This window comes from Coregonus lavaretus, assembly GCF_964263955.1.
Source record: "Coregonus lavaretus genome assembly, chromosome: 18".
Taxonomy (NCBI): Eukaryota; Metazoa; Chordata; class Actinopteri; order Salmoniformes; family Salmonidae; genus Coregonus; species Coregonus lavaretus.
In genome coordinates, this window is record NC_140005.1 from 22,358,089 (window position 1) to 22,369,622 (window position 11,534).

The 11,534-nt window shown below is 42.1% G+C and overlaps 1 protein-coding gene across 1 annotated transcript; it reads right to left on the reverse strand.

Moving 5' to 3' along the window:
* Nucleotides 1–59: 59 nt before the first annotated feature.
* On the reverse strand, nucleotides 60–10,026 carry LOC311145496 (zinc finger FYVE domain-containing protein 1-like). Its single transcript, XM_084181749.1, has 11 exons — nucleotides 8,178–10,026; nucleotides 7,543–8,047; nucleotides 5,623–5,837; nucleotides 5,298–5,404; nucleotides 5,108–5,216; nucleotides 4,890–4,987; nucleotides 3,500–3,617; nucleotides 3,191–3,361; nucleotides 2,787–2,967; nucleotides 2,500–2,613; nucleotides 60–2,261 (listed from the first exon to the last, which is right to left on the reverse strand). The coding sequence occupies exons 1-11, from the start codon at nucleotides 8,865–8,867 to the stop codon at nucleotides 2,029–2,031; spliced, it is 2,541 nt and encodes an 846-aa protein (XP_084037875.1). The 5' UTR covers nucleotides 8,868–10,026; the 3' UTR covers nucleotides 60–2,028.
* Nucleotides 10,027–11,534: the final 1,508 nt, after the last annotated feature.

Consider the following 11,534-nt stretch of genomic DNA (forward strand, 5'->3'; position numbering starts at 1 on the left):
AGAACCTCAGACTAAATAGCCATAGCCGCCCTCCCCGACCAAATAATCATAAACAGCCATGAGCTGATATGACTTTAATAATACGTAGTCAGTTATTCCACCACTTATGGACATTGTAAATATGCAGACATCCACACTTTCTCACGATCTTATGTTCAATATCAGCATAACATAGTGTTTCATACCTCTTTCTTGTCTGTGCATTTGATACGAGAATTCAGTCTATCCTCATTTCGGTCACAAAGGTGTGTCTCTCTCAAGCAATGGGTTTTGAAAACAAAGGACTAGATGGATACATAGCTGACATTCCTGGCTATTACTTTGTGCAATACTAGCAACACAGACATTACTTAGTTTCATACAATGACATCATTCAATCAGATAAACATTTTGACAGCAGACAAGGCCGATTTCATCGTAAGTTCTATACATCACTATCTAGGGTTACAGCTTAGACAAAAGGGCAAAAATAAAATTAAAATAACAAAAATGACAATTATCTCTTAAATGCTTACAGGAAAACAATTTTTTTCTATATTCTTTTTAACAAACACCAATGTAAAGGCAATATAATTTCAATGTGCTTGGTTGGCATGTATCCAGGTAATACTGTTCCCTGGGTTTTTACATTTCAGCCACTTATTCATCTAACCATCAAAGATGTGAAATGGTTCAGGTAAAAATGCCAGCTGACTGTGCATAGCCAAGTGTTGTACGAATGAATGAATGAATGAATGAAGGACAACAGATTCCAGTCAAGAAAGCAAGTGAACTCAAATAGACCAATAACAGTTATTCAGAAATAAAACCACATTAAACAAACTTAACGGTGTACTGTCTACATACAGCATTTAATCTCTCAATTATTAAAAAGCACAAAATAATATGAAAGAATTAGCATGCAATCTATTTGACACTGCAGTCTTTCACATGGATGACAAACAATGCCACAGAAGCAGAGGGCTGAAAACAAAACAAAATGTGCTGAAACTCAAATGCTGAGTTCATTGTCCCATCAGCCTATGCTTATGGTGATCAAACAAGATTCAAACAAATGGAAGTAACTGACACTCCATTCAAATTCTAGGTGCATAATGCACGTCATGTGTATACACTCAAGTAACAGAAATGGTCAGATACGTTAAAATATAACAATGAGGTTAGGTATTGATTTATTCAGAGATCACAGGACCCTCTGAACATCTCAAAGGCAATGTATCTTTCAGACTCCCAAGCTGAACAAATGTTTTCTACAAAACAACGTTTCTAAAATCCTGAATTCACATTCTTCTAGCATAATTCCATGTCTTCATACTACCATAACCTCTGAAGTAAATATGAAGGTAACGTCAACACAGAAACAGTAACCTGAAAGGCTATTTGCAGATGAAATATCCTAAATCTAAACCTACATCTGAGGTTAACTAACTCTTGACAAACCGACTGGTTGAAAAATGGGATATATGGGTGTTCATGCATACTCAAATCTAAGTCAAACCTTTGTTTTTTTTTATTTTTCTGGCCATGATAAGCAGCAGCTTTGTAAAGCTGCAACAGACTTAGTGCAAACCTAAAATAGTGTAGTAGAGCATGCAATTAACCTGCAGCGGTGACTTCACTGACGCCATTATCCCCTCAACATGACATCAGTAAACAATGCCTTGTGGAGAGTATAGATTAAAACTAAACCCCCCACAGGGTTCTCAACAAAATAACATTGGTAACATGCTACAAATGTACTTTTTTTCCATGGTAGAAAAATATTTTAAAACCATTTTTAAAAAGCTGTGATTTGGGTGAATGAGGAGCTCAAAATATCCTCCTGTCTCACTCTTTCGATAAGGACAAATTACATAGATGTTCCTGTTGTTCTACAAGGCATCAGAAACCCTAAAACTAGATTTACTAAAAACATCCTTGCCACAGACACAGGACAGAACCATTTAATGGAGGTATATAAGGGGTGGGTGCGTGGAGGGTCAAGAGTGTGGTTCAGTCCAGTGTTGTGAGCGTAGAGGGCCAGCCCCGTTAAAGGTCTCCAGGTTTCTGGTTGCAGTTAGCACAAACACGGACGGGGTGGTCCCAGCCCCGCGACGGGACCGGCCGACGCTCCAGCGAGCACTCGTCACACACGCCTTGCCCGCAGGAGCGACAGTGGTGCTTGGACAGCTTGGCAGTGAAGTTGCACTGGCAGTTGTGGCAGGAGAGGATATCCTGGTCAGGCACCCAGTAGGTGGGACGCGCAGCATCCTTCACCAGACCTGAAGAAAGAGCGGACACACAGTAAAAAACGACTGCTAGAATATAATGGTTTAGCATTGCACTCCCAATAACATGTTGAACAATAAAAGTATCCTAATACTGCAGTATCTAAAAATCATTTTATTTGTGACATTTTTCATATGCCACCAGATGGCAGCCTGTCCATTGGTTTAAATTACTGCAGTCATGTTGCCCATTACACAATTCTATCTGGCTCTTGTGTTACATAACACTCACCCAGTGGGATGTCAATAGCAGTAACCACGGCGCCCAGTGTGTTTGAAACTGCTTCTCCAACCTTCCTGGCTAGGTTTCCACCTTCCTCATCTTCAACCTCTGCATGCAACAGCTCTGTACAAAGTATACAACTATGTTACCACTGTACAGTATGGCTAAAATAAACACGTATGCAGACTAAGTATGGCTATAAACAGATTTACAGGCTAAGTATACTAAGTTACCACTGTACAGCATGGCTAAAAACAAATACATACAGGCTAATTTTGGCTCTGTAGTGTTGGTACCTGTATGTGTGGCCCTCTGCTCATAACAGGTGTCACAGACTCTCACGGGGGCCAGACCCCAGCCTTTCTCAGGGACGGGCGTGGCTTTGGAAGAGCATGCGTCACAGAACCCTTCCCCACAGGCACGGCAGTGATGCTTGGTGTCGTTGTCTTGGAAGACCTCTTGGCACTTAAGGCATGTCTGGACATTACAGGGGGAAAACAAAAACAAGAGGCAGTTATTGACCAGGGCCTCTAGGACGAGGGGTCGATCTGAGCCTTATCTTGTGACCCGCAAACATGGGTTGTGTAACATTGGCCCCCAGCTAAAAAGCAGTGAAGGGCAGTAAACAGGTTCCCGGACAAGAAAGTGTTGACTCTGCTGTTCCACGTATGATATGTGTGGCTGGTCCTCTGTCACTCACCAGGATGAGGGAGTTGGGTTTCCAGTAGGTCGGGGCGATCTGATCCGTTAGCCAGGAGGTGACTGCCTTAGCAGGCTTCACACTGAGCTCTGACACAGACTGGGCCATGAAGTTAACACCATCCAGCAGACGCTGCGCTGCATTGCTATTGTCCTTCAGGAATCCATCTGCCTGTGGAAAGTGAACATTGAGTTACAAGAAGTTAACATGTTCTTTTGTTTACATATAAGACTATGTTGAGAATGGGGAAATAATACCAGTTTGCTTTAGAGTTATTTTAGTAGGTATGTGGTGTGGTAGTTCTCTTACCCCAGGCCATATATGCTGGATTTCAGTGCGGACCACCGTTTCTACTGGGTCCTGGTTCCCATACCAGTACTGCCGGCTCCGATAGATCACCCCACAGTTTGGACATTCAATCACGTACCTGCAGAGAAAAAAGTTCAATCTTACAGAGCAGTTATAACCATATACTGTACAGTGTATTCAGAAAGTATTCAGACCCCTTGACTTTTTCCACATTTTGTTACAGCCTTATTCTAAAATGGATTAAATAGTAATTTTTTCCCTCATCAATCTACACACAATACCCCATAATGACAAAGCAAAAACAGATTTTTTTATTTTTTTTGCAAATTTATAAAAAATAAACTGAAATATAACATTTTTCATAAGTATTCAGACGCTTTACTCAGTACTTTGTTGAAGCACCTTTGGCAGCGATTACAGCCTCAAGTCTTCTTCGGTATGATGCTACAAGCTTGGCAGACCTGTATCTGTCATGTACCTTTTACTGAGGAGTGGCTTCGGTCTGGCCACTCTACCATAAAGGCCTGATTGGTGGACTGCTGCAGTGATGGTTGTCCTTCTGGAAGATTATCCCATCTCCATAGAGGAGCTCTGTCAGAGTGACCATTGGGTTCTTGGTCACCTCCCTGACCAAGGCCCTTCTCCCCCCGATTGCTCAGTTTGGCAGTGCGGCCAGCTCTAGGAAGAGTCTTGGTGGTTCCAAACTTCTTCCATTTAAGAATGATGGAGGCCACAGTGTTCTTGGGGACATTCAATGCTGCAGACATTTTTTGGTACCCTTCCCCAGATCTGTGCCTCGACACAATCCTGTCTCGGAGCTCTACGGGCAATTCCTTCGACCTCATGGCTTGGTTTTTGCTCTGACATGCACTGTCAACTGTGGGACCTTATATAGACAGGTGTGTGCCTTTCCAAATCATGTCCAATCAATTGAATTTACCACAGGTGGACTCCAAACAAGTTGTAGAAACATCTCAAGGAAGATCAATGGAAACAGGATGCACCTGAGCTCAATTTCGAGTCTCATAGCAAAGGGTCTGAATACTTGTGTAAATAAGGTATTTCTGTTTTGTTTTTTCACTTTGTAATTATGGGATATTGTGTGTAGATTGATGAGGAAAATGTTTAATTTAATCCATTTTAGAATAAGGCTGTAATGTAACAAAATGTGTAGAAAGGGAAGGGGTCTGAATACTTTACGAATGCAATGTACCTCAAGACAAACAACTACATATCTGGAGACATATCTGGAGTGCACCAGATAAGCTAGTAAACGGCTAAGGGTTAGCAATGAATGGATTGGTGATTCTAGATCAAAAAGCACCATGACTTAAAATTAGAGACACTGGTAGAAATCCAACCCCAACCCATGACCTCTAGTGTCACTCACCCTGACCAGGCGTATCTGGCAAGGCCCAGCCATGGAGAGTCTGAGGACGCAGAGGTCTTGGGAACAACCACCACCTCCTTTCCCCCTTCGTAACAGGCCTAGCGGGACAACAGAGGCATTGCGGTCAACCTGATACAGAGTCAGAGATCTTCAGAATGTCGTATGGCAACATTGGGTTCAGGTAGTACAAGATTTAGGTGGATATCCACAGGACTAACCTTGCAGGTGTAGATGCGATTGTCGTATTGGGGTGAGTAACGGCAGCGGTGTTTGGCCTCATGACACACCCCCTCCCCAAGGTGGTTCATGCTGTTCTTGCAGCCAGAGCTAAAATGGCAACAACAATGTGACTTGTTAAAACCCTCGCTGTAGTCAGTGGCATGAGATGGAGAAAATTAAATAAATTACCCGCAACTGAGGCAGAGGCAGGAGCAGGTGAAGTACTCATCGGGGAAGAAGCAATTTTGGGCTATGAGCTCATCAGAAATCTCCCCATTGAAGCGCTCACTCAGGGCCTAGACAGAGAGAAACAACACATCAGAAATGACATACACATAGTCTGACTAGATTGTTCAAACAGTGTGAAAGTAAACCTGTCACTATTGAATAGCAATGTTTGTAACTTGCTAAAACATCCTGTTCTTGTTTCAGTTTGCCTTATGTAAATGTGAGCCTGTTTGAAACTGTTCTGGAGCCAGGTGACTACTGACTGAGTTATAAGCATGTATACTACCTGCAAGGCTTTGAAGATGACGACTGGGGAGCGAGGGGAGCGGGTGGCGTTGTTGTCCAGCAGCTGCTCCAGGGTACGCTGCAGGCCACCAAAGTCTGTTGGGGGGCTACAGGTACGCGTGCCTCGGTACTGGATGGAGCTGAAGGCCTCTGGGAAACGGCCCAGCTTCCTGAAACGCTCAAGTAGCATCCGATCTACAGACTCTGATGAGTTGTCTGTTATAATGAGAGAGAACAAAGAACAGGATGAGAAGACAGACTTAACTTGGAGTTGGTATATAACCCTTCATAAAAAGGACATTTCACTTCAGATTACATTGATCAATCAAAACGGAGATGGAAGGTGCCTTACACAAAAAGAAAAATCTAAGTAAAAGAAGTCAAATTCTACTCTAAAGACAAGAAACATACACTGAACAAAAATAGAAACGCAACATGTAAAGTGATGGTCCCATGTTTCATGAGCTGAAATAAAAGATCCCAGAAATGTTCCATATGCACAAAAAGCTTATTTCTCAAATGTTGTGGCCAAATTTGTTTACATCCATGTTAGTGAGCATTTCTCCTTTGCCAAGATAATCCATCCACCTGACAGGTGTGGCATATCAAGAAGCTGATTAAACAGCATGATCATTACACAGGTGCACCTTGTACTGGGGACAATAAAAGGCCACTAAAATGTTGTCACACAACACAATGCCACAAATGTCTCAAGTTTTGAGGGAGCGTGGAATTGGCACGCTGACTCCAGAACTATTGCCAGAGAATTGAATGTTCATTTCTCTACCACAAAACGCCTCCAACGTACATCCAACCGGCTTCACAACTGTAGACCACGTGTATGGCGTCATGTGGGTGAGCTGTTTGCTGATGTCACCGTTGTGAACAGAGTGCCCCATGGTGGTGGTGGGGTTATGGTATGGGCAGGCATAAGCTACGGACAACGAACACAAATGCTTTTTAACGATGGCAATTTGAATGCACAGAGATACCGTGACGAGATCCTGAGGCCCATTGTCGTGCCATTCATCCGCCGCCATCACCTCATGTTGCATGATAACGCACTGCCCCATGTCGCAAGGACCTATACACAATTCCTGGAAGCTGAAAATGTCCCAGTTCTTCCATGGCCTGCATACTCACCAGACATGTCACCCATTGAGCATGTTTGGGATGCTCTGGATCTACATGCACAACAGCGTGTTCCAGTTCCCGCCAATATCCAGCAAATTCACACACCCATTGAAGAGGAGTGGGACAACATTCCACAGGCCACATTCAACAGCCTGATCAACTCTATGCAAAAGTGATGTGTCGCGCTGCTCGAGGCAAACTGGTTTTCTGATCCACGCCCCTACCTTTTTTTTTTTAAGGTACTGTATCTGTGACCAACAGATGCATATTTGTATTCCCAGTCATGTGAAATCCATAGATTAGGGCCTAATTTATTTATTTCAATTGACTGATTTCCTTATATGAACTGTAACTCAGTAAAATCTTTGAAATTGTTGCGTTTATATTTTTGTTCAGTATATTTTAAGGGATAGAAAATATTTTTTTACAGTTCAACAGCCACATACTTTAAAAGGAAAAGGTCTCTAGATTACTCAAACTGCTTGACTGGCCAGTTACCTGCTCACACTGTTTCAAAACAGCTCTGTTGGAATGACAATTACTAGTCTTAGCGTGTCAAAGGGAGAGAGGGGTGAGTAGAGATTCTGCACCCGTAATCACCAAATTACATGTTTTATGATCTTCTATAGCAGCACTCATATACATGAATCTACTGTATCCCTAATGTTTCCACTCTGTCAAGGAAGGTGAAATAACAATGAGACTGATGAGTGCAGCAAGTAACAATCTTCGATTTGTGTACAGTACACTATGGTAAGTGTTGACTACAGTATTTCTCAGCACTGACCTGAGCCCAGCAGCTTGGTGTGGACGGTCTCATGGAAGATGATGACGGCCGGGCCCAGGGTGGACAGAGGCACGTCCAGGCCACAGCGGGCCGTAGTGGCCTTCAGCTCCTTGGTGAAATGCTTCAGGTAGGCGTCCGACGCGTCGCACAGAAACTTGAAGAGGTCGTCATGGAGGCGGTCGGCGTGGGTACGGTAGATTATGAGGTCGGAGATAGCTAGCACCTTGAGCAGGAGGCGTGTTCTTTGGCCCTGGTTGGAGCTGTTACCCAGCAGGCCCTCTGTGTCGATGACCACCACCTTGTGGATGGGATCGAATGCCGCCCACACCCCCACTGTGCAGGACTCCTGTGTGGGGGAGGTCTTGAACACCTCCCTGCCCATGAAGAAAGTGTGGTTCAGAGTGTGGGATTTACCCTCTCCTGTGTTGCCAAAGATTGACACCACCTTGATCAGCTTGTCAGGCTTGCAGTTCAATTCCTTCACAAACGCACCTTCGTCCTTTATCTGCAGAAAAAAAAGAGTAGAGTTGGCAGATGAGAGGTAATTCCATTTCACAAAACTCAATTTAGTTTGGAAACAAAACTGACAGAATGCATAAACTCAAAAGGCCTTTTTTAGTCCCTTAACTACCCACCTGCATCTCCTCATTCACATCAACCAGAAGAAAACTGCAGACTTTCTCCAGAAGTTTTGCCTTCTGGACTTCTGCCTCATCAACCACTGAGCTTAAGTTCATCTCTGCAGGTTTGAGTGGAGGGGTTGAATTAACCTGTGGAGGTTTGGGTGGAGGGGTTAATTTGACCTCAACAGGTTTAGGTGGAAGGGTTGAGTTGATCTCTGCAGGTTTGGGTGGAGGGGTTGAGTTGACATGTACAGGTTTTGGTGGAGGATTTGAGTTGTCCTCTGTAGATTTGTGTGGAGGGGTTGAGTTGAGCTCTGCAGTTTTGGGTGGAGGAGGATAGGCGGTGAGTTGGTGCTTCTTCTTGTTACCTCCATTATGGGTGCTTCTCCGACACTGTTGGCACAAGTTGACTTTGCAGTTCTGGCAGCGGACAACAGACCTGTGGCGGCGGCCATTCACTGTCCCTTCCTTCCCTCCTTTGCAGTTGTCACAGTAGGGTACATGCCCTGGGCCGATCTCGACCCGTTCATGGTTCTGCAGGCACTCTTGACTATGGAGTTCCTTCTCACAGCGAACACACTGCAAGCTTCTACATTTGTCACATTCAAAAGCAGCCTCTTCTGAGCCCCCACAAGCATAGTTCTCTTGACAAATTAGACTGGTGTTAATTTCCTTTTCTGATGATGAACCATGGCCACTCATTTTTTCTCACAAGTCAAATCTGAACACAGTTTTATGCTAGCTGGAGTAATTTGACTATAACGTCAAATAGTCCCAAAAGCAGAGTGAATAAATATCAATCAAGTAGTTTTAGTGATAACACACATGACTTTAGTGTTAAATATGGTATGCTTTATAGGCTACACCTGCACAACACCTTGAACATAGACAACTTTATGTAAGTAGACTTAACAGGGTTGCATGTGCTCCAATTGACCTCTAAAGATTCAGGATCCACCACAAAAAAATGTACAGCTTATTAGCAAACAATTACTGCAGCATTTCATATATTACAAAAATAATGTCAATATGTGACAAATTGCAAATATAGTACAGTGAGGCAATCTGGTTGAATATGTTTGTTCTGGCTATTTTAAGTCAACCTGCTCTTGACAATAAAATACATTACCTTTATAACTGGCTTCATGAACAGTAAAACGCTGCCAGAATAGATACGTTACAATAAGGTCAGCAAAGTATAGCTGGAAACTCAATGTATGCAATAAAACAAGTGTTTGGCAAGACAACTTCCCTGAAACATATAGCTAGCTACACTAACGTGAATATGTGCAAACTGGCACCAACTTCAAACCACAGTTGGAAGAACTAGCCAGCTGTTTAGAATAAAAAATAAATCACTTCCCTTGTTAGCTAGTTTCCTAATTGCTACCTAACTCGAAAATAAAATGACCTAGCTGACAGCTGCCTAAAAAAGCTAGCTAGTAAGTTAGCTGCCTGTAGCTTGACATTTAAACAATAGTTAGCCAACAAACGTAGTTAGCTAGTTTAAAATAACGTTATTCCAATGTCAATGTGACACAAACTATAACGAGTTCCGATGGACAAAATCGACAAAGATTATGTTTACACAACAAATCACAATCGCCCCTGTCTGAAACAGCTAACGTTAGCTGGCTATCTAGCTAGCTCTGTGTTATCCAAGCTAGACAGTTTTGGTAAACTCGGTTGTCAATAATATCATAGCCGAATGCTAGGATAACAGCGGGTCGGTCAACAATAAAAGAAAGCATACGAAGAAAAATAGCACAATCCGTTTCGGGAGTCTTTAAAATATATTATTGCATTGAAATCCTTCCTAGCTTTGTCATTGTTTTGTTCATCAGCCCCCTTCTCTGGCGGATTTCTGTGCGCTATGATTGTTGTTGTTCCTAGCCAGGTCAGATCAGCTGATCAGATTATAAAGGCAAACGAGGACGCATGCTGGGAAATGCAGTTGTTTTGAATAAAAAAAGTAGACGTTGTAGTCAGAAATCTATCAAATTGTCTTTGATATTATGTGTACTTCTACATAAAGACACACACAGACATGGATGATGGATTGTCTAGTAAAATTTGACATTTTATCAGAAAGATATTGGATTGTACAACCTGATTTGATTGTGTGATGAAATTGTGAAAGGGAACTCTGAAACTACCACTAATATTGCAAGACTTTGAATTTGATCATTATGAATAATTTGTTTTCCTGACAGAATTACCAAATATAGATTTTCTATACAATTTGTAGTATTCTTTAAACAACTGAAAGCTCAGCTTTTTAAGATTCAGTACACCAGTAGAGGGCAGTATATAACTCATAGTTCGAATCCTTGGGTAAACGACTACCTGACAACAAATTCCTATTTCTCTATGGTTTGATCATGTCAGTGGGTTTGATATGAGACCTTCCCAGAATGAAAATGTCCTTAAGTGGACACAATGTAATTGTGGTGGTGTGAATGTGACAAATTATTATGCAAAATGTCTAAAACAGGGTCTCAATCTCAATGTACTTAACCTTAGTACCCGTGTTTCCCTACACCAGGGTTCCACAACTGTCGGCCAGTAGATGATTGATTTTATTTGATGTCTTCATCCTTTGCTTGCCCCACAAGTGTTTTTTATGTTTACATTGTTGGGCATAAGACTGTAAAAACACTAGCAAATCAGCTCCAAGTGATTTTAATTTTGGTAATCTGTTCCGAAGTATTCCCACCCATGATAAAGAGATATATGTGATCGTATACAAATGTAAGCAAAGTTTGAAATGATTATGTTTTAGTCAAATATACTGTATCTGTCTGGGCTTCTTGCGGTTAATTTGCAGTCTACAAAGTATGTGTAATTATGTCCCAGCCCGTGAGCCTCAGCTCAAGAAAATGAAAGAAAAAACAGCGCGCGGCTGAATCTACAGTAGTTGATGATCCCTGCCCTCCACAATAAAGTAGGCTGTATTTTCTTTCTTATATGGAGGTGTCATTTGATTTGCTGTTTTTAATAGTTTATTTGTTTATCCTGGAAATGGGAATTTCAGCACAGTGACATTTGGAAGATTATTCTCTTTTACCACTCCTTCAAGTAAATTCCACCAGAATAATTTGGATTTGTGTGCAACATGTCCTAAAAGAGAACAGATGTGTGGGCAGTGTATCTCCCATAATCGAATATATATTTACTGGTAACTAATATTCCAAATAATAGTTTTTCCTTGTGCAGATACAGTGTTTAGTCACCACATTATGTTGTCCACTAGAAAAGCCTTTGTGAGGAAACCATAGTAATCAGAATGCTAATTACCACCTGGGAGAGAAAGCAGGGATTCACCCCACTTTATAAATGTTAATGGTCTCTTTGAAGTGGTTTAGGAAT